Here is a 25,340-nt window from a genome sequence, read left to right on the forward strand (position 1 = left end):
GGCTCCCTCCAGGTCCCTCTGGCAGGCCTTCGGGTTGGGATTTGGGGAGGGGTCCACTGACAAAGGTCAGGACCCTGCGGTCACTTCTAGGTCAGGGATGCTGCCTGGCTCATCTCTGAGGCCTGGAGTAGCCCAGGGGTGGTTACAGAGGGGATCGGGAGCTGTGTCAGCCACGGGAGACCAGGGCGCCCCTGCCACTTACCGTGACCCGAGTCGTGTACATGACCAACTGGGCCTTTCCTGCCCTCCATGAGCACACGAGCATGCCCACGCCTGCGAACGTATTACCACGTGCGACCACAGGGACTCCCAGCCTGATGCGACTGAGGAGCCTGGGGTGGTAGGCCACTCCCCGTGCCGTGGGTGGACTCCCTGGGATCTCAGGTGAGGAGGGCACGGGGGAGGGGGTCAGGGCACAGGTGGTGACAGAGGCGGGGTCAGGAGCAGACCGCGCGGCCTCCAGACCCGGGAACGGAGGGGGAGAAGGCTCTCCCTGGAGCCTCCAGAGCGAGCACAGCCCTGCCCCCCCATCCTCGACTTCTGGCCTCCAGAAGGAAGGGAGATGTCTGTGGTTCTTTAAGCCACTAAATGTGTGGTCATTCGTCACAGCAGCCCCAGGGACAAATACAATCAACAGCTTCCTCCCGTAGTCTCCACGCTCTGCGTCCCTGGAGCTGGGAGGTCGGCTGTCATGTGGATCTGCCCCCCAACCTCACGTTCACACAGCTCCCCCCCGCCCAGTGCTGGGCCTGGGATGGGGCTCATCCTGCACATGCTCAGTGCGAGCGCCCTGGGCCCCCTGGCAGTGGGGGGCTCCGGGGCCCAGGCAAGTGGCGGCAACGGTGGTCCCAGAGATGGAGGAGCAGGGGCAGGGGGAGGGCGGGGCAGGTGCTCCCGGACCCAGTCCCAGTCCCAGTGTTCTAGAATTTGGGCTACAGTTCTGCGAATTCAGCCAAACTAGTGGCAGGCGTCATCTGTGTGCCTGGGGAGCAGTGGGCCTGGCCACTGGATCCCCCCGAGGTCCATTCCCAGGCTGTGGGGCTTCCTGTGCCCCTTGCTTCCTTCTGCACGGTCTGCGAGGACACTCGGGTGACGGAGGAGCAGACACAGGTGTGGCCTAACCCAGGGTGCAGGGGCCACAGACCTGCCCTAGGGTGCCTTGCCCCAGCACTGCAGTTCTTGCCACTCCCTGTACCCCGGGGCTGGACCCCTGGGCCTCTAACCCTCAGGGCCCCTCCCTGTCTGCACCCCTAGGCCCGCGGCTTGAACAGTATCCAGCTGGCGGTCTGTGTCCACCAGGGCTAACATGGGGGCTCTCCAGGCCGAGCGCGCCTCCTCTCTGCGGGTGTCAAAGGGGACCCTTTGAACTGGATTAAACCAGAGGCCTTTGTAGACACTTGAGGACTCTGAGCAAAGCAACCGGCACCACTTGAGAAGCAAGGTCACAGATGAAGGGCAGGGCCGGCCCTAGAGAGGAGCCCAGGGCGCAGTCCCCACCTTCGGGCCCAGCCTGGCGTCCACAGAAAGGGGTTGAGCAACAGCGTGAGGCTGTCGCGGGTGAGGGGAGGCCTGGGGGACACAGAGGAGGTGCCTCTTCTCCACGGAGCCCTCCTACCCCGGCCCAGGGCCCCCCTGTGCTCGGGTCCCCGTGGCCATCAGACATGATGTGCACGTGTGCCCCCGCATGCCCAGAGCATGTGGGGGCAGGACTCCATCACCTCTGTGTCCTGGGCCAAGAGCAGGGCCTGGCACAGCCAGAGGCTTGGTGAAGTTGTGCTGAATGACTGAGGGTGAGCCGTGAGAGATGTGTGGGAAGCGGGGGCTTCCAAACCCACCGGAAGCCATTTCTAAGGGAAATGGGGGATTGTCCCTCTGCTGGCTTCCTTCAGCGCAGGCCTATCGAGAATTTGCCGCACTGGGTTGGGGCCCACCCATCTGCGGGGGCCGGTGTGGGGAGTGTCTCCTCCACCAGCCAACACCCCTGTGAAGCTCAGAGGCCCAAGTCTGTGGGGTCTCCCTCCAGCCCCACAAGAAATTCCCCAAACCTGCAAGTTCTGGGGATGGGACCAGCTTGGGCTTGCTGATAGGGCTGTGTCCACGCTATAGAGCTAAGGGTGAGGGGTCTGTCTGCCCTGCCTGGGGCCCTGCCTCCAGGACCGCCAAGTCTCAGCCTGCAGACTTAGCTCTGACCCCATTTCCTCCAGAGGCCTTTCCTGACCGTGCGACCTGCTTCCCCTCCTCCCGTCCACTGGCGTCCTCGGTCCCCCACCAACAGCCTTTGCTGCAAATTTGCTTGTGTAAGGGTCAATTTCTGTCTCTCCCTGGAACGTCAATCCCGAGAGAACAAGGTCCGTGCCCACCTCCTTCCTCACCTGTGCCTGGTGCCCAGCTGGGCCTCTGAGCGGTAGAGAATTTGGCCTCGCCCAGAGAGAGGTCCGGCCTGCACCCTTGACCCTGGAAGGTGATCTGTGTCCACTGTCAGAGTGTCCGTTCAGGGAGGGGGTGAACCACACCCAACAGTCTTAGGATGGGGCCCAGCCACACTGGAGAGACCAACCGTGTGATCTGGGGTGGTCTAGGGTCATGCCACCTGGACCTAGTGAAATCACTATGTCAATTAGTCAGTCAGTCAGTCAGTCAATGGAGCCCCAGTAAGATCTCTGGACACAGAGCTCCCCTGCTGGGCAATACTCCGGGCATGCGGTCCTACACAGGCTGGCAGGTCCCCCGTCCAGTCTCCAGGGCAGAGGAGCAGCTCTGTGTCTGCCCCCCTCCCAGACCCTGCGCCACGCGCCTGTCTTTGGCTCATTCCACGCGTATCCTCTCCTGTAATAAACCCCAACCGTGACTATCATAGTTTTCAGGGAGTCTGTGAGTCCTTCCCATGAATGACTGAGACTGATCACAATTTGGGGCCCCTCAACCTTGCAGTTGGTGTCCCAAGTGTGGACGGTCTGGGGACTATTTGGAGACCCGCTCATGTCATAGCTGTCCCCAAACTTTTGCAGCCCTCATGCCCTCTGGACCCATGGAGAGGCCTGCGGGCCAGGACAGGGAGGCCCCAAGATGCCCCGCCCCACCTCGCACCATCCTCAGCACCCCCAGGCCTCATGACACCTGGCCCGTGGCCTGGTGTGACCAGCCAGCGAGCCATCAGACGCAGGTGACGGCACATGGGCGCCGAAGAACACACCGGAGCAAGCAGTAAATTCCACCAACCTTGTTTTTGTCTTCAGTTCTGGCTGCTTGTCGGCACGCCGGGTGCCAGATGGAGGAACCTGCGGACAGATCCCCAAGAGGGAGGGCTCAGTGTTACTTCCCACAATGCAGACGCTGCGCAGGGAGTCAGAAGCGGGGAGCTGGTAGTCCACACGCGGACGCTCTGCTGGAGGGGGTGCTGGGCCTGGGGCAAGCAGATGGCCGCCCGGCCCCAGGGGCTCATGGCCCAGTTTGGGGGGCCGGGGGTGTACAATGAACGGGAAGCGCACCACTGTGAGCACTGGGGACACCCGGCGTGCCCAGAGGAGGCTTCTCGGAAGAGGGGTGTCAGGTGGCTTCTCGTTCAGAGGCGGGGGAGAGAGGACGGGCTGCCCATGGGTGCGGGGGTAGCAGCCTGGCCCAACCACGGGCACAGCTGGGGCTGGGGCCAGAGCTGGAGTGGGAACCAGCCTCGGGAATGGGAATGAGGCTGGGGGGCAAGAGCTCTCGGCCGGGAGGCAGGAGGGGGAACCTCAGGTGGGAGCCGGGGTGTGGGGTGAAGAGCAGGGCGAGCCTGACTCTCTCACTGACTCCCTGGGTCCTGAGACCGATCCTGCCTCAGTTTCTTCAGCAGCCAGTGTGGCCCCACCACCCACGCCAACATCCAGCACCATCAAGGTAACAAGAGCACCACGGGCCCCACGGGCCCCGCCCTTTCCTCATTCGAACTCAGGCTCTCCAGGTGTCAGATTCTCCCCGTCTGCAAACAGGGCTAACGTTCCTTGCTCATCAGGCCAGTGGGAGAATCCGATGAGGTTAATCTGGGGTAATAACACACCGGAACGGTGCCTGGTGAACTGTAGCATAGGGCGTTTGCTGTATTACTGCCGTATGTCCAGTGCGGGTGGGTTCGGCACGTGTCAGCCCTCCCTGCGCCCCATCTTTCAGGGCCCGGAGCACCTGCTCTCCCTCCGGGGCCTCCCTGGATCTCAGCCTGGCCCCCTCGCCCCCTTGGCCGCCGCAGCTCTGTGTCTAGGTTCATACCCCATCAGGGAGGGGGCTGTGTCTGTTCCGTGCCCCTCCCCACCGCCCAACAAGCCACATAGGGCCTGGCGCGTGAGAGGCACTTAAAAGTGTGTGTGAAGGAAAGAGCGACGTCCTATTTCTGGCTTGCAAAGGCTTCCAGGTCACATGAACTAATGGCCAGGAGGGCAGGTTATTACTGCCTCGCTCTGGCAAAGCATCTGCATCAGCCTGGGGCTCCTGGGGAGACCACGATTGAGGGTGTGTGTGTGCGTGTGTGTGTGTGTGTGTGTGTGTGTAAAACATTCATTTTTGACAACTATGATTACCAAAGTAATAGGTAAGTCACTGATATTCCTTATTAAAAATTAAAGACACCCAACAAAGTATAAATAAGAAAATTAAAACCGCCTATAACCTCTGAGCCACTCTGCTCGGGCAGCTTTTTAGCGTTCCCGTGCATTTTTCAGAGAATGCGGATAATGTTGTACATAGTCTTATGTCCTACGATTTTTGTTTAAAGTGTCTAGAACGTTTCCCCACGTAATTAAATATCAGAAGCATAACCATGAGGGCCGTGCAACATCCCACATGGAGAGAGGAGGATTTTTCCGTCCCTCGCCCGCTGGTTGCAGTGTTTTATTTCTAAAGTCACGTTGTTGGGGGGGCTTCCATGGCACGCCAGTTCCAGCACACCCCTGTCATTCACTTAAGGACTTCCTAGAAATGGAGTTGTGTGGACATTAAGGCTCTTGATGCATTCTGACGATTTCCCAGTTTTTGCCACACCAGCCAGGTAAGAGGCCCATTTCCTTGATTCCTCACAATGGGGACGCGACCTTCCTTTCAGTCCTTGTCAACCCAGTGGGGGAAAGTAGTATCTAATTATTCTTTTCATCTGGGTCTCCCTGATCATTACTGAGCATCAACAGCTCCTCCCCTGTATTTACTGGAAAGGTGTGCCGCATGGTAGGTGGTGCTGGTGATAGCAGGGAGGGGGTGGGCTGCCCCGTCCTCCTCGAAGGCTGAGAGGCTCACTGGGACCGCTGCTTTTCAGAGCTTCGACTGTATGGGATTCACCTGTCAGCACCTTCCTGGAGCCCCAACATCCAGGTGGACCAGCCTCACGGCGTCCAGGCTGGGCGGGGGCCAGACCCCCCCCCAAAGAGGCCCTGGCCGGTGCTCCAACCCGGGTCCACCCCTTGTCACACCGACTGGGAAATTTGAGGCTGGGAGAGGGGATGGGACTGGCTTCCACATCCCACAGAAAGTCATGGCAGGACTCGCTTTAGAAACGGGGTGCCTGCCACAGCCCAGAGCCATGAAGAGCGCCTTTATTCCCTGAGACTGGGTCCCTCTTGATGGTGAGCTCCTGTCCCCATGCTGCGGTCCCAGCCCATTGTGCTGGGCATCAGAAAGGCCTGAAAGCACTATTTACAGTGGGGGCGATGCTGGAGGGGGCCCCCTCCCACCCAGACGTCCCAGCAGCAGTGGGAGGGGCGCAAAGGACCCCTTTCATGGGCTCTCAAGCAGAGACTCAAGGAACAAGAGGGGACACCGGGGACGAGGCCAGCCTAGCGACGTCACCCCACGAGGCTGGGCTCAGAAAGGCAGGCCTGTGTGACACACAGCCCCAAGACGACCGCCCCATGAGGTCATGAAACAGCCTGTGTGTGGCTCTCCCATCCATCCAGCCCTGCTCGGCCTGCCTCCGGGGTCACTGGACACAGATGGATCATTGAATAGAAACAGTGGCTGCAGAGATGGGGTCTCCAGACCCAACCCACCATCTTGGGGAGGGGCCGAGCAGCCCCGGGCCATCACCATGTCCCATTTCTCTGCCTCCCACACGTTGCCACTGGGCTGGGTGGGGGGCTTCCCAGCTAGAGAGGTGACACCAGTTCCCACCCAGCACGGGGCACGGGCCCAGGGCATGTTCCTGTCTTGCCCTAGGGGACGGGGCAACGCGGTTTTGTCCTTACCTTGAAGATACATCTCCTCGCCTTCCGCAAACATCCGGCCGCACCGGACGCATAGCGCACACAGTGGGTGGTAGTGTTTTTCTCCTGCCTGTAAAGACAACGAAACAGAGGTGTTTCTACCGAAGCTAAAGGGGCCACGGAAGCAGCCACACTTGGCTGAGGGGACAGTGTGCCCACATGAGGGGTCCTCAGAGGATGCTGAGTGTGTGCTATGTCCCATATCCATCGGGGTCTCGGGACGGCCCCCGAGAGAGCCTGGGTCCACTGGGTGCTCCCGGGCTGTCCAGGGCACTGGGTGTGGAAGCAGGCCACATGCACTGGGGTCATGCGTGCCAGGGGCCACATCTGGGAGCAGAGACCCAGCTGCACCACCCGACCTCCAGGCGAGCAGGGGTGTCACCCAGCTCCTCCGGCTCAGTGGTTGATGGATCTGCCTCCCTCATGGGGCAGGGGGGCCAGGTCCTGTCCGTCTCTGTACCGGAGTTGGGGGGCGCAGGGGGAGAGGGCAGAGGGGAGGCCGAAGCTAATGTGACTCTCCAGGTGGAGGCACCGGAGGTGTGGGCTGTCTTACGCATCTCCCTATTGCTCAAATTTCTCAATTAGCATTTACTGTTTTTATAATCCTTAGCATCCATTAAATTAAATGCAAAGATTAATACAGACATAACGTCAACTAATCACATTGGGTGGCGTGGCGTAGTTCTGGACGGCACAGAAGAATCGCCCCAAACTATCGTACTCGGCACCCCTCCATGGTAATATCGTTAGCGTTGGGGTAAGGCGGGCGGCAGCCGGCTGGCAGCCGTGGTGCTAACGCCACGTTTCAGTCTTCCCTGACGTGGGAAGGTCCGATGACCGCTTCCTGAATGTGAGTTAGTAACAGCACTTCCGCGGATGAGCACGTGAGGGGCTCAAATGCACACATGCATCTCACTCTCCTCCCTCACCACCGAGCCGTCGGAGAACCCCTGGCCCAAGGTGACCCCTGTGGCAGGGAGGAGGGATCCCGAACACGCTCCTCTCCCGCGTGATGTGCCCCGTGGCACGGCCCACCGATGCATCCGGGCGAAGGGATTCTTCCTGGGGAGCGCGGGGATGCTGCATCCGTCGTCCTCCTGCCTGCTCTGGAGCCTCCTCCCGATCCCTCCGCTGGGAGCACCTTCCCCCGCTCCACCTGCCCGGGCCCTCCCTGGTCTTTATCGCAGCTCAAATGCCGCCTCCTCCTGAAAGCCTCCCCTGCACACATCCCTGGTCTGGGCTCCTGCTGGTTTCTTCTTCCCCACTAGACAGGGAGCCCCTCGGGGGCCACGCCTACACAGGGCCACTTCAGGAACCGCTAGTTGGCGGGTCCTCTCTGAGTAGAGGGTCACAGGGCAGCGCAGGCCCAGGCAGAATGAGGGCGAAGCGGTCACTCGGTGATTTTAAACATTGTGACCTCTGACCTGTCCTCATGCCCGGGTCACCCAGGCCCCCTTCCCGCTGGTGGGGGACAACCCCCATGATCTCAAACAGCAGGAGTTCTGCAACACCCACCGAAGGAGACAGACCCTGGTGTCTACATGGGGCATCTACACCTGAGTAGGAGGAGAGAGAAAACCGTGGGGACGGTTTCTAAGACGACAGGCTTGAAACCCCAACCGCACGGATGAGAATTAACACAGAGCGGAGAGGCAGCCACGGGCCGCTGTGAGGGGCTGGCCCTGCATACACAGTCTTCGGCCTTCGGGGACGCACTCCCACCCAGACCTGGCAAATGTCCCCAACCCCCAAAATAACAGCAACTCCACCACCATTTCCATAGCTCGAGCCGAGGCCCTTTCACACGCTACCTTGTCTTCACTCTCCAGAAGCCCTATGAGCTACATTATTATCCTCATTTTCCACATGGTGCACAGAGCAGTGGAGGGAGCTGAGAAAGGTCACACAGCACAGAGCTGGTGGAGCAGGACTGGAGCCCAGGAGCGTGGCCCTTTGTGGCCTCCCAGCCCCCAGCCTGGCGGTCCCAGCTCTCGGGTGCTGACCCCAGCGTCACCTGCTCCCCAGTCCCTGCCCTGGACAGTCCACAGGGAAACCCTGAGACACCCAGGAGGGAGGAAAGAGGCAGACACTGGAGAGCATGGATTACATTCACACGAAGTGCAGAACCAGGCTGATGAGTCTCCTTTATTAGAGTTAGGGAGGCCGCCGCCCTGGGGTTCCCGGGGGCTGGGCACGTTCCCCTTCTTGATCGGGGTGCTTGTTACACAGATGTGTCCGGTTTATGGACACTGATCAAGCTGTAGGATTCGTGTAGGATTCTGTGTGTGTGACACGTCAGCAAGACCCACAAGGTGGATTGATGACTGAAATTAAGAGCTAAAACTACAAATCTCTTAGGAGAAAACAGGGGTGCATCTTCGCCCCAGGTTTGGCAGGACCTTCTTGGATTGGACACCAAAAGCATGAATAGCAATAACAAAAACAGGTATGTTTTTTCTCACAAATATCAAACTATTGTGCATCTGAGGACATGGTCGAGAAAGTGGAAAGACAGCCTGTGGAATGGGAGGACCTGGCTTAACATCCGGAACATATAAAGAATTCTTACAGCTCAATGACAAAGAGACAAACAGTCCACTTAGAAAGTGGGCAAAGAACTCGAATAGACATTTTTCCAAAGAAGACACACAAGTGGCCGAGGAGCACATGCCAGATGCTGGATGTCACCGTCATGGAGGAAGGGTAAGTTCAAACTGCCACGAGATGCCACTCCATGCCCATTAGGGTGGCTGTAATAGAAGTGAGACCCAAGGGACAGTGCGTGTCGGCGAGGATGTGGGGAGAGCGGGGCCCCTGTGCACCTGCTGGGGGGAATGTGCGTGTGGCTGCCGGCACCTCAAAAAGAGACGCAGAGTTACCACTGGACCCGGTGGTTCCACTCCTGGGTTGGAACAGAATGGAGGCGAGAGCACAGCAAAAACACAGGTCTGCACAACTTGGACGCAAGTGTCCACGGCGGCCATTTTCACAGCGGCTCCAGGGTGCAAACGGCCCCAAATGGCCCCGGGGGGGCAAGCAGGTAAACAAACTGTGGTCCAGCCACACAGTGGAATATCCTTCAGCCTTAGAAAGGACTGGAGTCCTGACACGTGCAGCCCCGAGATGTCCTATGAGGACGTCGGTGTCCTGTAAGACAGGACACCAGAGTTCTGTCTCCACCATGTGAGGGCACAGGGAGAAGGCGGCCGTCTGCAGTGCGGGCAGCGGGCCCTCCCCAGGAACCGCAGGACGGCAGACCTGCTGCCCCCAGCACGGACAGGAACGCTGCCTGGGGTTTCAGCACCCAGGGCCCAGAATGGCTGCAGCAGCTCCGGTGGACTAAGACCCGCCATAGAGTCCAAAGTCAAAGCGCCCTCGCTCCTTGTATCGGGCCCCACGGTATCTCCTGTCCTCTCCCCCAGTGGCCACGGTGACCGGATGTTCCATGTCATCCTGAGGCTGCTGCAGCCCCTGCCCTTTCAGAGCCTCTCCTCCCCATTCCCGGGCACTACGGGCCGGGAGCGTCAGCACCTGGGGTGTGGTCTGTGCAACCACCCAGCCCCCAGCCGGGCAGATGGCCCAGCCCTGCGCCAGGTGGGTCTCAAGATGGCTCGGATTTCTGAAGAATATTAAAAGCTCATGAGCTTCTGCAGTGCGTGGTTTTAAAGTGACGTGTGTGCCTCCGACAAGTGGCTGTCATCTTGAATAAGACAGAACAAGGCTCATGAGGAACGCAGGAAGGCAGGCTCCAGGGGCCTAGAACAAGCGCAGCTCCTTACTCAGGACCAAGTCAGCGCGGGGGACTGGAGCACGTCCCACCACCGACACACAGGGCGCGGCCAGCCCTGGGGACTTGGGCAGTGTCTCTGGCCTCCAGAAGCTCCCGCCCCGCACCCGGCCGTGGGCAGCACAGAGGGATAGGCCCCGCACATGGGAGGCAGGCGTCCCCTCACCCCTGGCCCCTTCTGCTCCCTGGACAACAGGCTGCGCCCCCGTGGCCCTCTGCGTGCTCCCCTGGACGCCAGGCTGCGGAGGGCCGCCCATGCCACTCCCGGGCCTCCACCGGCCTGAGGCACAGCTCCAGTGTCCTTGTTGAGCGGCCAGAACGGACTCCAGGTCGAAAAGACCTCATCACCAGCATGCGCCGAGATGATGAAATGGACTGTGAAGCTAATGAAAGCCTTCAGCGGAGTGTCTGGCAGCCGCGCAGACTTCCCGGACTGGCTCCGTGACCTACGACCCCCCAGGAGCTACGTCCCCCCGGGAGAAGAGCCCAGCTCCTCACCATGCAGGGCCCTGCGGGCGAAGCCCTGTGCGATCGGCAGCCCCCTCCCCAGAGCCCCTGACCTCACCCCTGCCGCTGTGCCCCCATCGCTGACCCCACATGTTCCCTCTCGGCTCGGGGTCTCTGATTTCTAAGTGCTAACAGTAGTTAGTCTGGGTGGTGGTGTTTATTATGGATGATTTTTCCGTTTATTTTATGATAAACAGGTATTGCTTCTGAATATGTTTTTTTAAGTAAACACACTCATCAAATTACAAAAAGAGAGGAAGAAGTGGGGCCTTGGGAAGCTGACTTGGTTTCCGTCCTGAGGAAATGGTTTTATTTCTTTGGAACATATTTTCTCCCATTGATAAAAGTCATACCTGCTTAGGAGGGTAAAATGGAGCATGCCAAAGGAAGATGAGGAAAGCAAGTAACGGATGTCCTGTAGCCCCAGGGGATGGTTTATTTGAAATGGAGAAATGTTTAGGGGCTGCCTGACCCAGGGCGGGAGCTGCCTGTGAGGCCCCCCTCCCACCAGGGCTCCTGGGCGGTGGGGGGGGGGGGCAGTGCAGGCTGGCAGCCCAGCCGCCACCAGCCTGGGACAGGGGACACAGGGAGTGTTCGAAGGGTCTGTAGGTGAGTGGTGGGTTAAGGAAGAGAGAAGGGAAGGCGGGCAGGGGGAGGGAGAGAGGGAAGGAGGAATTAATTAGTGGTCCCAGAGGGACCCTGGGCTTCTCGTTACCATGGAGACAGGCGGACTGCACCATGCAGGTGGGGCTCCGACAGCAGCACCAGCACCGCAAGGGTTAAGGAGGGCAGGGCCCATCCCCACCCCCGCAACTCCCACCTGTGCAGGGAAGCACTCCAGCCAGCAGAGAACAAGGCAGGGGTGGGGCGGGGGCGAGGACTGAGCCAGGGACTCCCCTCGCCCCCCTCACTCAGCCCCCCCTTATGGAACTCCGGGTCTAGTTGGTCTGGTTACACCGCTGTCCCGGGCAGACAGTCCCGTAGCCACCTCTTAGCTCTCTCCGTGGGGGATTCCAGCCATGCAGAGGACCGCCCCAGGCCCCCCACCTCTGCCCCCACACCCCAGCCCTCCCCACACCCCCAGCCTTCCGTCCATCTCGGCAATAGGGTGGGGGCAGAGAGCCCCTCCCACGTCCCCCCCAGACCCATGAGGCTCCTTCACCTGCTCCCCAGCATGGAGCAGCCTCCCCGGGACAGACACCCCGAGACACGCAGGATCGGGGAAGACACCGGGAAGACGATGCTACATATTTAGGAGTAACTAAGGAAGGGGGAGGAAAGGCCCCACCGTCGCCCCGGGATGCACATTTCACAGGGGGACTTGCAGGCGCTGCTGGAGCCCGGCATCAAGATGGCACTGTGCCCGCCACACACAGACGCAGCCCAGATTGCTGGCTCCTGCTGTTGGGGAAGGGGGCCGGGGCTGCTCTCCTGCTCGGGCTCTGAGGACAGGAAAGCTCGGAGTGGGACAGGCATCTGGTGGGGACAAAGCGGGGGGGGTGACAGGTGCCCCGGGGAGTCTCACCGGGCCGATCTGTCCCAGCTCCCTGCAAGCCCACCCACCTGCAACCCCGCATGGCTCCTGCAGCCTCCCCATCAGCCCTCCGAAGCGCCTGGCCAGGCCTCCTACCTGCACGGGGTCCTCGCAACAGAGCCCAGTCCGATCGGCCAGCCCCCACAGCCCCTCTCCAGTGCCTGCTCCCCAGGCAGGTCGGCTGGAACGGGCAATGTGACTGTGAGGACGGGCACGCTCAGCCTTCAGCCAGAGGTCTGGATCCTGTTCCTTCTTTTTCAGATCCTGCCACCTACTGCCCCTGAGAGCCCACTGCCCTCCCAGCGGGGCGCCGGCACGCCTGGGGCCAAGTTCAGGTGGTGGCAAGGGGGGGGGCGGCGGCTCCCCGCCTGCGGAATCGGGCTCGTCTCTGCCCGCCTGCAGCTGCCGCCTGGCAAAGGAGGATGCTCAGAGCTTTGCAGAGCCCGCCGCCGACTCAGCCACGCCAGGGAACTCGCGAAAACAAAAGCATTAATCTTCCCTGGGAGGCCTTTATCCCCCACCACTGACAAGGAGGAAAATCCAGACCTGTTTTTCTCATATTCTTCGTAACTAAGACGGTCCCTTCCTGATGATAAACCGGAGTGCACTGGAGGTGCTCCGTTTGCAGGCACCGAACCCCCACATTCTATATTTGGCCCAGCATTAGATATCAAGGACACACAGTGCACATGGGGTCACCCATCCAGGGGAGGCCCGCTGATTACCTGGTGACAATAAGGAAGCCCCTAACCCCCAGTGTTTACCACGGGGCCAGCACTGAGCTGGGGGACACTTCACAGACCATGTCTCATTCAATCCCTGAGGTACTGGAATGTTCTCTTGCTCAGCACAGAGCTTGCTGAGGGCAGGCAGCAAGGTTGGGGTCAGGTCTCCACCCCGCCCCCCAGGGTGCAGGGGCCGATGCCGGAGGGTGCCAGGAAGCAGGTCAGGCTAGGTCCACACACCTGCAACAACAGCTCAGCCCACCTGAGCCTTAGATGCACCCTACTTTTGGCCATCACATGCGGCACAGTGCTAAAACAACACGCAAACCAGCGTCTACACCCGGGGAGAGGCTGCACGGTGGGGAAGGAACAGGAGCCAGGAGCCCGGGGAGCCCGGGTTCAAGTCTGGTTCTGCCACCTGCTCGGGGTGGCCGATGGTCCAGCACACGTGTGTGGGAGCCCAGGAGAGAGTAGAAGGTCTGGACGAGAAACAGAGACACGTGGTTTGAACCACTGGCAGTGGGGCAGGCGGGTCCCTGTCCCTAATATTTATAGTGCCATGGCGTCCTGGAAGAGGGTCATAGTCTGCGTCCACATATTCAGAGGATGTGGGTATCAATATTACGTCACCACCCAAGACGATACATATAAGACGCCCGCAGACTAACTTTGTCGTGTGACCATAAGCGCAGATGGAGCTGACGACCATGAAGACCCCACCCCATGAAGACCCCAGCCCCATGTAAGCAGGCAGCATGTGGGAAGTAGCTAATGAAGGCGCTGGGGTCCATTCAACCATCATAGGGACCGGCATCAAGGGACAGAAGGAAGTCACGAGAGCGAGTGAGGACCCACATTCTCAGCTGCAGACCGGCACGGATTTCATAAAGACTACACTCCCCGTGGGGGGCGGGGGCCCCACACTCTGCAGCTATATGAGCTATGTTCCAATACAGCTGCTTAACAAAAAGGCCTAATGTACCCAAAACACACAAAAAAACAAAAACAGGGGAACCTGCTAACTAGGAAATGCGAACTGGACAAACTCAGAATATAATGTTGTACCAACGGTTTGGTCTCAACTAGAATTACATGGAGACAGAAAAAACTGGAAGGAAACCAGCCAAAGAGTTCAGCTACCTATGATCGCGTTATCTGTGATCTCCCCCGCCTCCGATTTGTGCTCTGTACAATCTCCACAGACCATGAGTGTGTAGTCACACCCACCCTCAGGCCCCTCTGCAGAGCCTGGGCCCTCCCACTGGGCGCTGGCCTTGGGGGGGGGGGTTCCCACCCTGGGAGTGAGGGGAGAGACGGCCCTGCCCTGTGGGGTGGGTGTGACACCCCCTCCCCTTCGCACTCCTGGGGTGGAGGGGCAAAAGAGCCCTAAGAGGGAAAGTGGGTGGGGCTGAGGCCCTGGAGCAACTCTGTCCCTGTTGCTCGGAGGGACAGCAAGTGTAATTTCGAGAAAAGCAACCCAGCGCTCAATGTACAATTCCGCCGCGGCACCGGGGACGCCGATTATGTGCCAGGCACTAGGTGTAAGTGCAGGCAGGGCAGGAATCCTTGGGGATCTGAAGGGCACCGCCACGCATCCCACTGTCCCCAGCCTCCAGCCTCTGGCCACCAGTACCAGCCTCCAGCCTCGGCAGCAGCCCCACACTCTTTAAAATGCCAATATGACCCAGGCATTCCCTGGCTCAGAAGTCTTTGTCAGCGTCACCGCCAGGTGGGGGCCCGAAAGCCTCATCCCCCAACCTACCCTCCCAAACCCAGAGGCCCCTCTGTGACCTGGTGGGAAAGGCTCCCAAGTCCCTTAGCAGGGTCAGGGCCCCCTCTCCATTCCCTGAGGTCCTCTGTCACCTGTGCCTTCCCGGGGACATGGGCAGGCCCCAGCACAGAGCCAAGGAGGGGCTGAAGAATGGGGAGAGGAATGGACGGGGTCTGACAACCCGGTGGGTGGGGTGTGGTCATCCCATGGCGTTTATCTTACTGAACAACTGTACCAAAGTGCATGCTACATGTGCTTTTCATAGAGACAGAGCCATGAAACTCCCACCCCCCAGAAAGCCCGCCTACCCCATGACTGCTGTGTGACTGGGCATGCCAGGCGACCACTCTGGGCCTCCTTTGGGCACATGGTCCTGCCTCCTGGGCTCACTTTCACTCCTCCAGGCCTCAGACCTCCATCTAGACATGGGAGGGCTGGACCCAGGATTTCAACCCCCCATCTCTCCGACTCTATCAGCTTATAGAGGGTGCGGGAGAGACAGTGTCCAGGGAAGGCTTCCTGGAGGAGGTGGTCCTCACCGAGCAGGTCCTGGAAGGCTGAGGAAGCTGTCCCCCGGCAGAGCTGGGAGGAAGGGGGAGGCAAAGACTCAGGGGCGCTAATTCTTGCACAAACGCACACGAACGTCGGACACCCCCAGAGGCCCAGGAGCAGGACCTGGCCCAGAGGGCGCCCAGCGGCCCACTCACCTCCAGCACGTGCCCCGTGATGTACTTCTCACAGCCGTCACAGCGGATGCCGAACTTGGTGTGGTAGTCGGCCTCGCAGTAGGGCAGCCCGTCCCTGCAACGAGACAGGCCGTCAGGACGCGCACGGGGTTCCCCTGGGGGCCCAGCGGCTGAGCGAGGGCTGGTGGCCACCTCCCAGGCTCACCCGCGGGAATAAGGGCTGCATCTGGGAAACCGAAGATGTTTCCACTGACGACGTGGCTCTTCCTTCCGGTTCGTTCTGTCCCACGTGGGGTGTGTGGATGGAAAACAGCTTATTTACTCACCAGGGGGTGCTGAGGAAATAGACTCCCTCCAAAAGGGGTCTGGGGCACCCTACAAATCATGGGCCACAAGGTGTGTGTGACAAAGGTGCCCACGCCAGGGGCCACGCAATGTCACGTGGCATAGTGGTGGGTGGGGACTGCGCCTCTCTGTCCCCGGGCGTGGCTGCAGAGGCATCCGGCCTCGCGGGAGGGGTCAGGAGGGCCGCGGGGGACATGTCCACTCTGCACGCATATTTACAGCGTGCGCACCACGTTTGTGGCATGGGGAAGCAGTGACAAGCGACACACGGTTTCAGGTGCCGCTCCAAGGCTCTGGGCAGCCCGGGGTGAGTCGCTTCAACACTGAGCCTCCCCTGGATGCACGGTGAGGGAGGCAGCTGGTTTTCAGGGTCGCGGACGGCAGGACAGTATGGGCACACGGCCAGGCACAGCACCCGGCCCGTGGCGGGAGCTGATTCGAAAGTGACCGCAATTGTTATTACAACAGGACATGGCAGGGGGACGGCCCAGAGGAGGTGCCAAGGTTCCTGGGTTGGTGGCCGTGCTCCGTGTGGGGAGGAGCTGGTGGGCAGCCGCAAAGTGAGCAGGCTAGCGCTCACATGCCACCACGCCCCCGCTGTGTGCCCCTGGGCAAGTCGCATAACCTCTCTGAGCCTCGGCTTCCCCAGCCATAAAATGGGAGAAATTACAGTAAGGTCTAAAGACGAGAAGGTGTGGCCTAGCACACGGCAGGCCCTTGCCAATTGGTGGCTGAGGCCATTGTCATTGCTAACCAGGCCACCCCCCGGGTGTGGAGGCCACTGGCAGGCAGGGGCGCCCGCTTCCCCCGCACACATCTCTCCTCCCCCGCACTGCGGAAGTTGCCCCGTTACTCCCGGTTGGGTTTTGATTTTTATGCAGCTGCCAACAGAAGGTAAGAGTTCTCGACTTTTGGAAGACCAGGGCTAATGCCGCCCTCTGGACCTTCTGTAGGACGTAGGACTTCCTGGAAGGCTTCCTGGAGGAGGTGGCCTGCAGGACGGGAAGGGCAGTGGGGGGTTATGAGCCCCTGGGGTTGCCGTGGCTGCAGGGTATGTCTCTGACCACAGCCCCAGAGAGGATGAAGCCCTTCCTTCCGGGAGAGGAAGAGATAAATTGAGACCTCAAGGTCTACTTTCAAACACCACTGACCTCAGGGCCCCTGTTATTCCCACCATGGGTGTCTGTGCCCCGAACCCCGGAGGCTCAACGATTACATCTCTATGGCAACACCAACGCACCCTCCCTGTCACTTCTGCGACCGTTCTGGAGGCTGCTGAGTGACAGGCGAGCTGTGTGGGTGAGCTACCATGGCAGGAAGCACCCTGGGGGCTGGGCACGTTTTAGTTTATTTTATTTTAAAGTGCTCTGTCTCCTGGGGCTGCCTTCAAGGGAGTCACTCTCCCCTTCCCTTTACTATGACAGAGGAGTGGCCAGTACCTTCCCCTGCCTGATCCAGCCTGGACAGAGGCTCGTCTTGGCTTGGGGGCTTTAACTGAAAACGTTTTGTTTTGAGATGAGTATGGACTCACACGGGGTTGTAGGACACCAGGCAGAGACCCCCACTCCCGTCACCCCGTTTCCCCCATGAGTGGCCTCGTGCACAGGGAAGGTACGAGAGCAGCCAGGAGATGGACGGGGTACATCGGCAACCTGGTCTGGATGCCCTGGGTGTGACATGTACTCATGCATGCGTGTGCGTGTGCGTGTGCATGCGCGTATGAGTGTGTCCATGTGTATGCGCGTGCACACGTGCGCGGGTGTGTATGCATGCGTGTGCGTGTGACTGTGTGCAGTTCCTGGGACAGTTCTGCTCCCTCGGCGTCAAGAACTGGCAGGCTCTCCCACATTAGCTGCCCCTGGAGCTCCCTAACTTGCAAGAAGGAGCCTGCTCTGCACATTTCGGCTCACCCCCTAACTCTGGGCCGTAGGGGGGCTTCCCTGACGCAGTCCCCGATCCCAGGGACTGAAATGCACCCCTTCCTGGCAAACCAGCTGCTCCTGCTCAGGGCTAAGATCTCCAGAGGCTCCGTCTGCACTGCCTTCTGAGATGTGCTCTCCGACCCCCACCCAGACCAGCCATCACTGCATCCTGGCCGCAAGTCTGCGGTCTGGGGACACAGGGTCGTCTGCGGGAGCAGCGAGATGGCCAAGCACTGCAGAAGTTGGAGCTGGGGCTGAGTCATCTCCTCTGTGACAGGTGAGGCGACTCAGCCCTCTTCCCCTCACTCCTGCTGCTGGAGTCAGCCGGCATCCACCGTGCATTCTGCAGGTGATCCGGGCGCCACAGGAGGGTGACCCCCAGGGATGGGCAAGGGGAAGCATTTACAAAGGCAAAGAGCACTGTCTCTGTTTCGATCCACAGAAATGGAGCTGTGGTCTCTGCGGACCACGCTAAGGAAGCCAGGCTGGTGGGAGGAGACCGCCAGGTGGGGGGGGCGGGGGACAAACACGCAGGGCCCTGAGTCTGCATGGGGGACAGGACGGGAGTGACCACAGGAGGGACACGGGAGGAGCCTGCCACTCACTTGCTGATGTACTCCGCGTCCAGTTGCTTCCCGCATGTCTCACACTTGAAACAGCCCAGATGCCAGTGTTTGTCCAGAGCCACCAGGGACTGGCCATTTTTTATTTCTGTGCCACAGCCCCCACAACCTGAAAGAAAGAGCAGGACACGGACATTGTCACTGTGGGCCAGGAGGCGTGGGGGCCCGGACCACCGGGTCTCCTGACATGGAAGTGCCTAGAGCCGCCCTGCGGGAGGGAACAGAGGGGACAGTCTGGCTGGGTGTGCTGAATGGTGTGAACGTGTAGAAAACAAATCACAAAGTTCACGCTCGCGGGCATTGAGTGCTGACTGCATGCAGCCTGGGCTGGATGCTGACAGAGGCCGCACCTGCCAGAGGATGGGCGCCAGCCCCGGACAGCTGGGGTGTCCTCGAACAAGAGCGCACTGCAGGGCGGGGGCTGCCCGGAGGGGAGGCAGCAGGTCTGGGGGGCCCCATCTGTCCTCCTCTGTCGACAAGCAGACTGTGAACCTAAGTGACCTGACCAACGTGCACCCCCAAGGAGATGTGCCCCCCCTGCCGCTCCTTCCTCCAGCAGCTCCCGCTGCCCGGATGCCCCTTCCAGGAAGCCCTCCTGGCCCACTCTCGTCAGGACCTCCTGTGGCCGTCTGTGCCGCATCCCAGACACAGACCGCCCAGTCCCCCACCCGTGTTCTGCTGCGAGTGTCAGCCCACGTCGGAGCCGGGCCCCAGGCAGGTAGCCTCGGGGCTTCCTCCCTTGGCGAACCGCCCCCAGGTGATGCATGCTCCTCATCCCGGGGCCCCCACCTGCTCTGGAGCCCTGACTGTCATCCCCACACCAGCCCGTCCCTGCTCGACAGCCCCTGGGTCCCAGGCCCTCGCCTTAGCACTTGGGCCTCCGGGTCCTGGCACGGCCCAGCTGCCTCCAGGCCTTCCAGTGTGGGCGGCCGCACCAGGGTCCCCACAGCCAGTGTCCCCTGCACTGAAGGATGATGGGGTGCAGCAGGCCAGGGGAACCCCGGGTGCAGAGACCGGCGGCATGACCTGCCCGGGGTGCGCATGTTTGAGTGTGCTGAGTGTGAGAGTGTGCACCTCTGTGTGTGACCGCGTGCATGGATGTGTGTGTGTGTGTGTGTGCGACTATTCACATATGTGCGTGTGTTTGTGTCTGTGTGTGCAAATGTGTCCGTGTGTTTCTGCATGAATGTGTGTCCTTGTGGGAGTGGGTCTGTGTGTGCGTCTGTGTGTGTTTGTGTGTCTATGTGACTATGTCTGTGTGTGAGCACGTCCCTGTGTGTCTGTGTGAGCATGCGGGGGGGGGGTGTGTCTGCGTGTGGCGGGGGCAGGACAGGCAGGGCCTCGGGGACCCCCACAGGGTCCTGAGGAGCAGAGACAAGGTGAAGTCATCTGGCAAACAGCCCCCCACGGCCCACAGGAGCCCCTGAGCAACACTACAGTCCTGGGCTCAGCCCAGGGGCTCGCAGGCAGAGTGGGGACCCCGCTCCCCAAGATGGAAGAATGTGGCCTGGCTACCAGTCCTGGCCCCCACCATTCTCGGGGTCACACTGAGACAAGCTCTGTCCTCTGCAGGCCCCCATTTCCTCACTGGTGGGGTGAGCGGTCCCATTAAATGACAAAAGGCGAAGACCACACTCGCCACGCCCGCGCCAGGAGGTGCCGCCCACCAGGACGGAAGGGGAAGGGGACGGGGCTCGGGGCGGGGTGCACAGCAGGGCTCCAGAGATGCTCCTCTGACCCATGCTCCTGCCCTTCTCGGCAGACAGAGTGTCATACTGTTCTAAGAACAGAAAATACTTGACGCCCACAAGACTGTTGGTCAAGTTCTGGCTTTCCTAAATTCTCACACTGTTCAAATCCACATGCAACTCTGGAAACCACCCGAAGATCGGACCACACTCCGAGATCCAGGGCCGCGAGGGAAGAGGGCGGCTTGTTCATCTGGGGACTCTGGGGGCCCAGCGTGGGCTGGCAGCTCGGACGCCTGCCGAAGGCATGCCTGTGTGAGTGAATGGACGGGGACCAAGAGAATGCCCGCCCCTCTCAAGTTCAGGAGGCGTCCAGACCCCATTCCCAAACCGCTACCTCCATCTGTTCCAGCAGCCCAGAGACAACGCAACGCGCCTGTTCTGGATTCGAGCGGGCTGGCTTTGAGCGCGGGCTCGCTCCGTAAGCTCCAGGTCACTGCCTCACAGCCGAGGACCACTGCGTTCCCCCGGGGACGCTTGGCAATGTCTGGAGACACTTCTGATGGTCGCAACTGGAGGGGGCATGCTCCAGGCACCTGGGGGCCGAGGCCAGAGATGCTGCTCAACATCCTCCAGCGGACGGGATGGTCCCACAGCGGAGAATCATCTGGCCCCAGCTGTCAACGGTGCCAGAGTCGAGAAACCCGGCTCGGAGCCTTAGCGTGCTTCGTACACTCCCTTCGTGCAGGGAGTTGGCTCCTGGGGACAAGGCGGAGGAGCACGCTACGCCGCGTTGCGCCAGGGGCTGGTGGAGAGGCAGGGTGAGCCGTGGTTAGAAACACGACCCTTGGAGCCAGGCTGCCCCACCTGCTGTGTGACGGCGGGCAAGTCACGCCGCGTCTCTGTGCCCGGCACAGTGGGGATAATAATGGTCCAGGCTCACACACGTGTCTCGGGGCTGAGGAGAGCTAACAGCCACAGGCCCACGGGCATGCCTGATAGCCGACTCTATGCACACGAGGCCGAACGCTGTCACGACAGGAAGACCCGGTGGCCCAATGCCCCGCGGTAGCCATCTGAGGACACCTTGGACGGGACAGTCTGCCTCCTGCCCGGCCCCAGGGGAGGGCCCAGAGGCTCCGGGTCAGCATGCCAGCTGAGGCTGCAGGGGGATGTGGACCTGACACCCGGCCCCAGCCCCTCACTCATCGCGGCGAACTTGGGGCAGAGTCTCACGAACAGCAAGGCCTGACCTCGGAGGCAAGAGCAACATGCACAAAGGACCGTTGTCATGGAAACAGCAATCATCACTTTCTAAACACAACTGGAGCTCAGCGTCACTTTGCAGGGCTTTGCAAAGGACAGCACAGAGTCTTGTCGTGAGTCCTGACGCCAACAGTCATCAGCAGAGGGCATGTCCTCGGGGGAGTGTGTCCCCACTGCCTGGGGCAGAGGTCATGGGAATCCGCCCGCTCACCCACACACCCTGGACCGGCTCATCACAGCAATGGGGATGGGCCTGGGCTGCTGCCCCAACACGGCCCTTCTAGAAAGTTCCAAACAGTTTCCTGTTTCCCCCAGAGTGCTCCCTCCTCTAGCAGATGTGGCACGGATCTCCAGCTCTGCCACTAACTTGTGTGGGACACAGGACATGTGGGGCGGCCTCTCTGCGCCCCAGCTATGAACTGGGGAAGGTGGGACCCACCCTCGCCCCTGCCCTCCAGGTCAGACCGGGTCGGGGAGCAGGGGAGGGCTCTGAGTCGAATCTGAGACTGACTTTGGAAAGCATGGAGCCCACTGAGGTCTAAAACGTGAAAATGCTGACATGTTATGAGCGGGGCCTGTCATTTCTCTGAAAGCCCCAAACTGAGTGGAAGAGCCGGGAGCAGCTGGGAGAGAAAAAGCATGTTCAAGCGCGCCCCACGCACTGGGGCTCTGAGCTAAACCGGAGAAACCCGCCCCTGATGCAATATGGGGGCGTGAGGCGCACGGCTGGAAGGTGGCCGGGAGTGGGAGTTGGCTCCTGGGGGCTGCGGCACCCCACAGGGCAGGTGCCCCCCAGCCGTACAACCCACAGGGCATATAACCTCACAGCCTCACTGCCCCGTTTCCCAGGCAGGAGTGGGCCAGCGAGGGGTTTAGGGGAGCCTCTCTCAGGGAAGAAGACACAGAAGCTCCAAGGGCCACAGACCAGCTGGTCTCAGAGGGAAGGGCTGTGGACCCTTGGTGTTGCCCCCCTTCCTGCTGACTCTGGAGGGGCCTCCAGGCCTCAGCTCCAGGGTGACCCCAGGTTCTGGGTGTGAATCCATCTATGCCCTGGTAGGGCTGAGCCCCAGCCGGAGAAGCACAGAGCTGGGGTGGGTGCGGAACGGGTGGCCAAGCCCAAGAACAGGCCCCAGGGCCCCTCAGCTTGGACAAAACTGCTCCCCACTCCGTGCCCCCGAGGCCCCACATCCTGCCCGCCCTGCCCCATGCCCACACGCACTTCTGACCCCACGCCCAGTCCCAGAGAGGGGACACAGCTTGCCCAGGGCACACAGGGGTGATTGGGAGGGTTCACCTGGGGCAGCCAGGCCCAGAGCTGCCCCTGATGTCATGGCGCCAGGCCCCCCAGGGAGGGCTGCCCTGTGACAGCGAGACCAGCAACCAGGTCAGAGCAGGAGGCTGGGGGAGGCCAGTGAAGGGGAGCCGGGAGGAGGAGAAGCAACAAGCCCTCTTGGGGAGGAGACCCTCCCCCGGGCGGTGGGGGAGGCGGCCCAGGGCAGACACTCTTGTGCAAGCCTCAGAAGGAAGGGTGTGCTCCTCCAGGGATGGAATGGAGTGGGCGTCCAATGCCAAGTGCTTATCTTGTTCCTAAGCAACAGGCTCCGGGCCAGAGAGCGGAAGAGGGACTCTGAAGGACGCTCAGGGCCCAGGACTCCAGCTGGACTCCTACCTCCACAGCTGCCCCAGGAGAGGACGGCTTTCCTCCTCGCACCCCGCTGCAGGGGGCTGTGGCCCCTCCCCAGCCCCGCAACCTGCAGGCAAACCACACTGTCAGGCTCCTCCCAGCATCCCTCACTCAACAACCATCTACGGCTCCTCGTTGCCTCCGGGACACGCTTGGGACTCCTTGGCATGGCTTGGCCCTCTGGTTTCCATCTCTCCCGTTTCCTTCTGTTCCCTGTCCCCACGCAGCAGCCCCCCTTGTCCACTCACAAGGGTCTGGTGGTTGCCCACGGCACCTTCCACTTTCTCCCTGTTCTGTAGTGCCTTCCCTTCAATGCCCACCTACCTGAACCTCTGTGTCAAGTTTCAGAACTAAGGCCACCTCCTCCAAAACATCTGGTCACAGCAGGGTGAGCTCCCCGGCTTTGGGGTTTGAAGGCCTTGGCTCAAGCCTCAGGTGCACCATTCTCTAGCTGGCCACAGGGTGCCTGGCCCACAGCTACCATGCCACCAGACCGGGGCACTTCTGCACCTATAGAAGGAGCAGAGGCTTCCTGCCTGGCAGGGCTGCTCTGGGCACAAAAGGAAGCAGGAATTCGGAAGATTTTGAAGACATCCACATGGGAACCAAGAACTGGTGATGAATGTTTAACACTTTCTAGGCACAAAAAAGGTGCTAAGCTGGAGAGTCTCACTGTGGACCAGAAGAGGGGGCAGGTCACATTATTAGACCATCTGAGGGTCAGGGGAGCATTTGTCCTCTGGAAAGGTAAATTGGGTATTTTAAAATAAATTTACATTTGGAAAGGTCAGAGCCTTTTAAAACTCACAATATTCCCAATGAGTCCGGGTTCAGGCATATTTCCCTTTTTACTCAGGCCGCCAGGGAGCTCTGGACAAACTGTTCAAACTAATCTCACCCCCCTTTTAGATTTTGCTTGTTAGAGTTTTTGATTACTATTTCAGATTTAATTATAACAGTATTGATTGCAAAGCAAATTCTCAGAAGTTCAAGCAACCCTATCCTCAGTGGGAGAGAAAGTTTTGAATGGAGGGCTCTCCCAGCAAGCCCCAAAGCCACAGCCTGACCAGCTAGCACTGCTGTTAGCTTGCCTCCCCAGGGGATGAAGACTTTGCCTCCTTTCACAGAGCACAACTACTCCCAGACCCTGAGGCCAGCCCTGAGCTTCTAGAAGGCTGCAGGTGCAATCTCCTCTGGAGAGACTTTCAACACAACACCTGAGGTGGGAAGAAGGTGCTTCACGGGGACAGGGAATGAACTAAGAGCGAGGGGCTGGCTTTGGAGGTCAGCAGAAAGCCCTCCTCTGTCGAGGGGCACGCAACCCCAGCACTGGGGTGCACCGTGACCACGGCACGCAGGGTGGGCTCTGAAACTCCATTTCGGCCCGGGGAGCCTGGCAGCAGCGGGCCCTGGAGCTCCGGGCCCCCTTCCCGGTCCCCACGTCCCACGTCTGGCCCAGAAGAGCCGCAGAAGCTGCGGAAGGCAGGCTCCTGCCTGCCCCGCCTTGCTTTCTCGGTGCCCTGCACCCTCAGCGACACTCCAGCACACGTTTGTTCCATGACAGTCTGCTTCTGCGTCCAACAAGCATCTATTGAGTACCACTGCATACAAACCCTGGCCTTGCTCCCAGGGCCTGGAGCAGTTGACCCAGGAGCTCTCGACCTCAGGAGCCCAGAGTTCAGTGCTCTCCTAATGGCTCCCCCAAAGGGCTTCTGGAAGGTCTAGAATTATCTGTGGAGCTGAATGTGTCTGTGTGTGCGTGTGTGTGTGTGTGTGTGTGTGTGTGTGTGTGTGTCGGGGGGAGGACCAGAGGAGGCCAGGAGGCTTCCTGGAGGAGGCCGGCTAGACCAGGCTGGAGGGCACAGCCCCCTAAAAACTTCTGTCCCCGGTTCCCTTCCTGTGTCTGTCGTCCACAGTCACCGTTCACTCCCACTGCTTCTGCTTCGGGTCCGTGGGGTCAGGCCCCTCCCCGGGCCCTGAGGAGGCCAGCCCCCCATGCCCCTACCCCACCCCCGCGCCGCTCGGTGCCCACTTACTCCAGAGGCCCTGGGACAGGTGCACGCTGCTGCCCGCTGTCTTGGGCAGGGAGCACTTCTGACACATGCATTCCTTCCCGTTGAAGGTCACTCGGTCCCCCGGCGGGAAGGGCAGCCTGCAACAAGACAGCACGTGACCAGCCAGGATCACCTCCGGCTCTTCTCCTGGGTGGGGGCAGGAGGGGCCAGACACCCCCCCAGTATACCACCACCTCCCCCGGGGCCTTGTGGGGACAGGCGCCACAGTCTGAGGATGCAGGGCCTCCCCACCCAGGCCCCCCTGCGTTCCTGCCGCGTGAGTCCCGGCTCTGTCCTCTACTGCACAAACAGGCAGGATGGCAGGGCCCTGGTGAGGAGCAGTGAGGGCCAGCCCCGTGTTTGGCACGTGGCAACGAACCAGGCAGCCTCAACCGCCCCCTCCTCCATTCCCCCCTGCCTCCTCTGACCGCCCAGGATGCTTTGTCCATATCAGTTGAACAGCAATGGCAACAGCTAGCATTTACTGAGCACCTACTGTGTGCTAGGTGCCACGAATTACGGTAGAT

The 25,340-nt window shown here is 60.5% G+C and overlaps 1 protein-coding gene across 1 annotated transcript in view; it reads right to left on the bottom strand.

The window, feature by feature from the left end:
* The window catches only part of ABLIM2 (actin binding LIM protein family member 2), an 86,881-nt gene extending 61,993 nt beyond the window's left edge, over positions 1–24,888 (bottom strand). Inside the window, exons 1-5 of the mRNA XM_044912784.1 lie at positions 24,796–24,888; positions 18,104–18,230; positions 15,253–15,346; positions 6,204–6,291; positions 3,220–3,278 (exon numbers count right to left, since the gene is read on the bottom strand). Coding sequence (XP_044768719.1) covers positions 3,220–3,278; positions 6,204–6,291; positions 15,253–15,346; positions 18,104–18,230; positions 24,796–24,862 — 435 coding nt within the window. The 5' untranslated portion in view covers positions 24,863–24,888. The remainder of the gene's footprint in view (positions 1–3,219; positions 3,279–6,203; positions 6,292–15,252; positions 15,347–18,103; positions 18,231–24,795) is intronic.
* Between the last annotated feature and the right edge of the window lie 452 nt (positions 24,889–25,340).

The sequence above is a fragment of the Neomonachus schauinslandi genome, chromosome 2 (genome assembly GCF_002201575.2).
Source record: "Neomonachus schauinslandi chromosome 2, ASM220157v2, whole genome shotgun sequence".
NCBI classification, from domain to species: domain Eukaryota; kingdom Metazoa; phylum Chordata; class Mammalia; order Carnivora; family Phocidae; genus Neomonachus; species Neomonachus schauinslandi.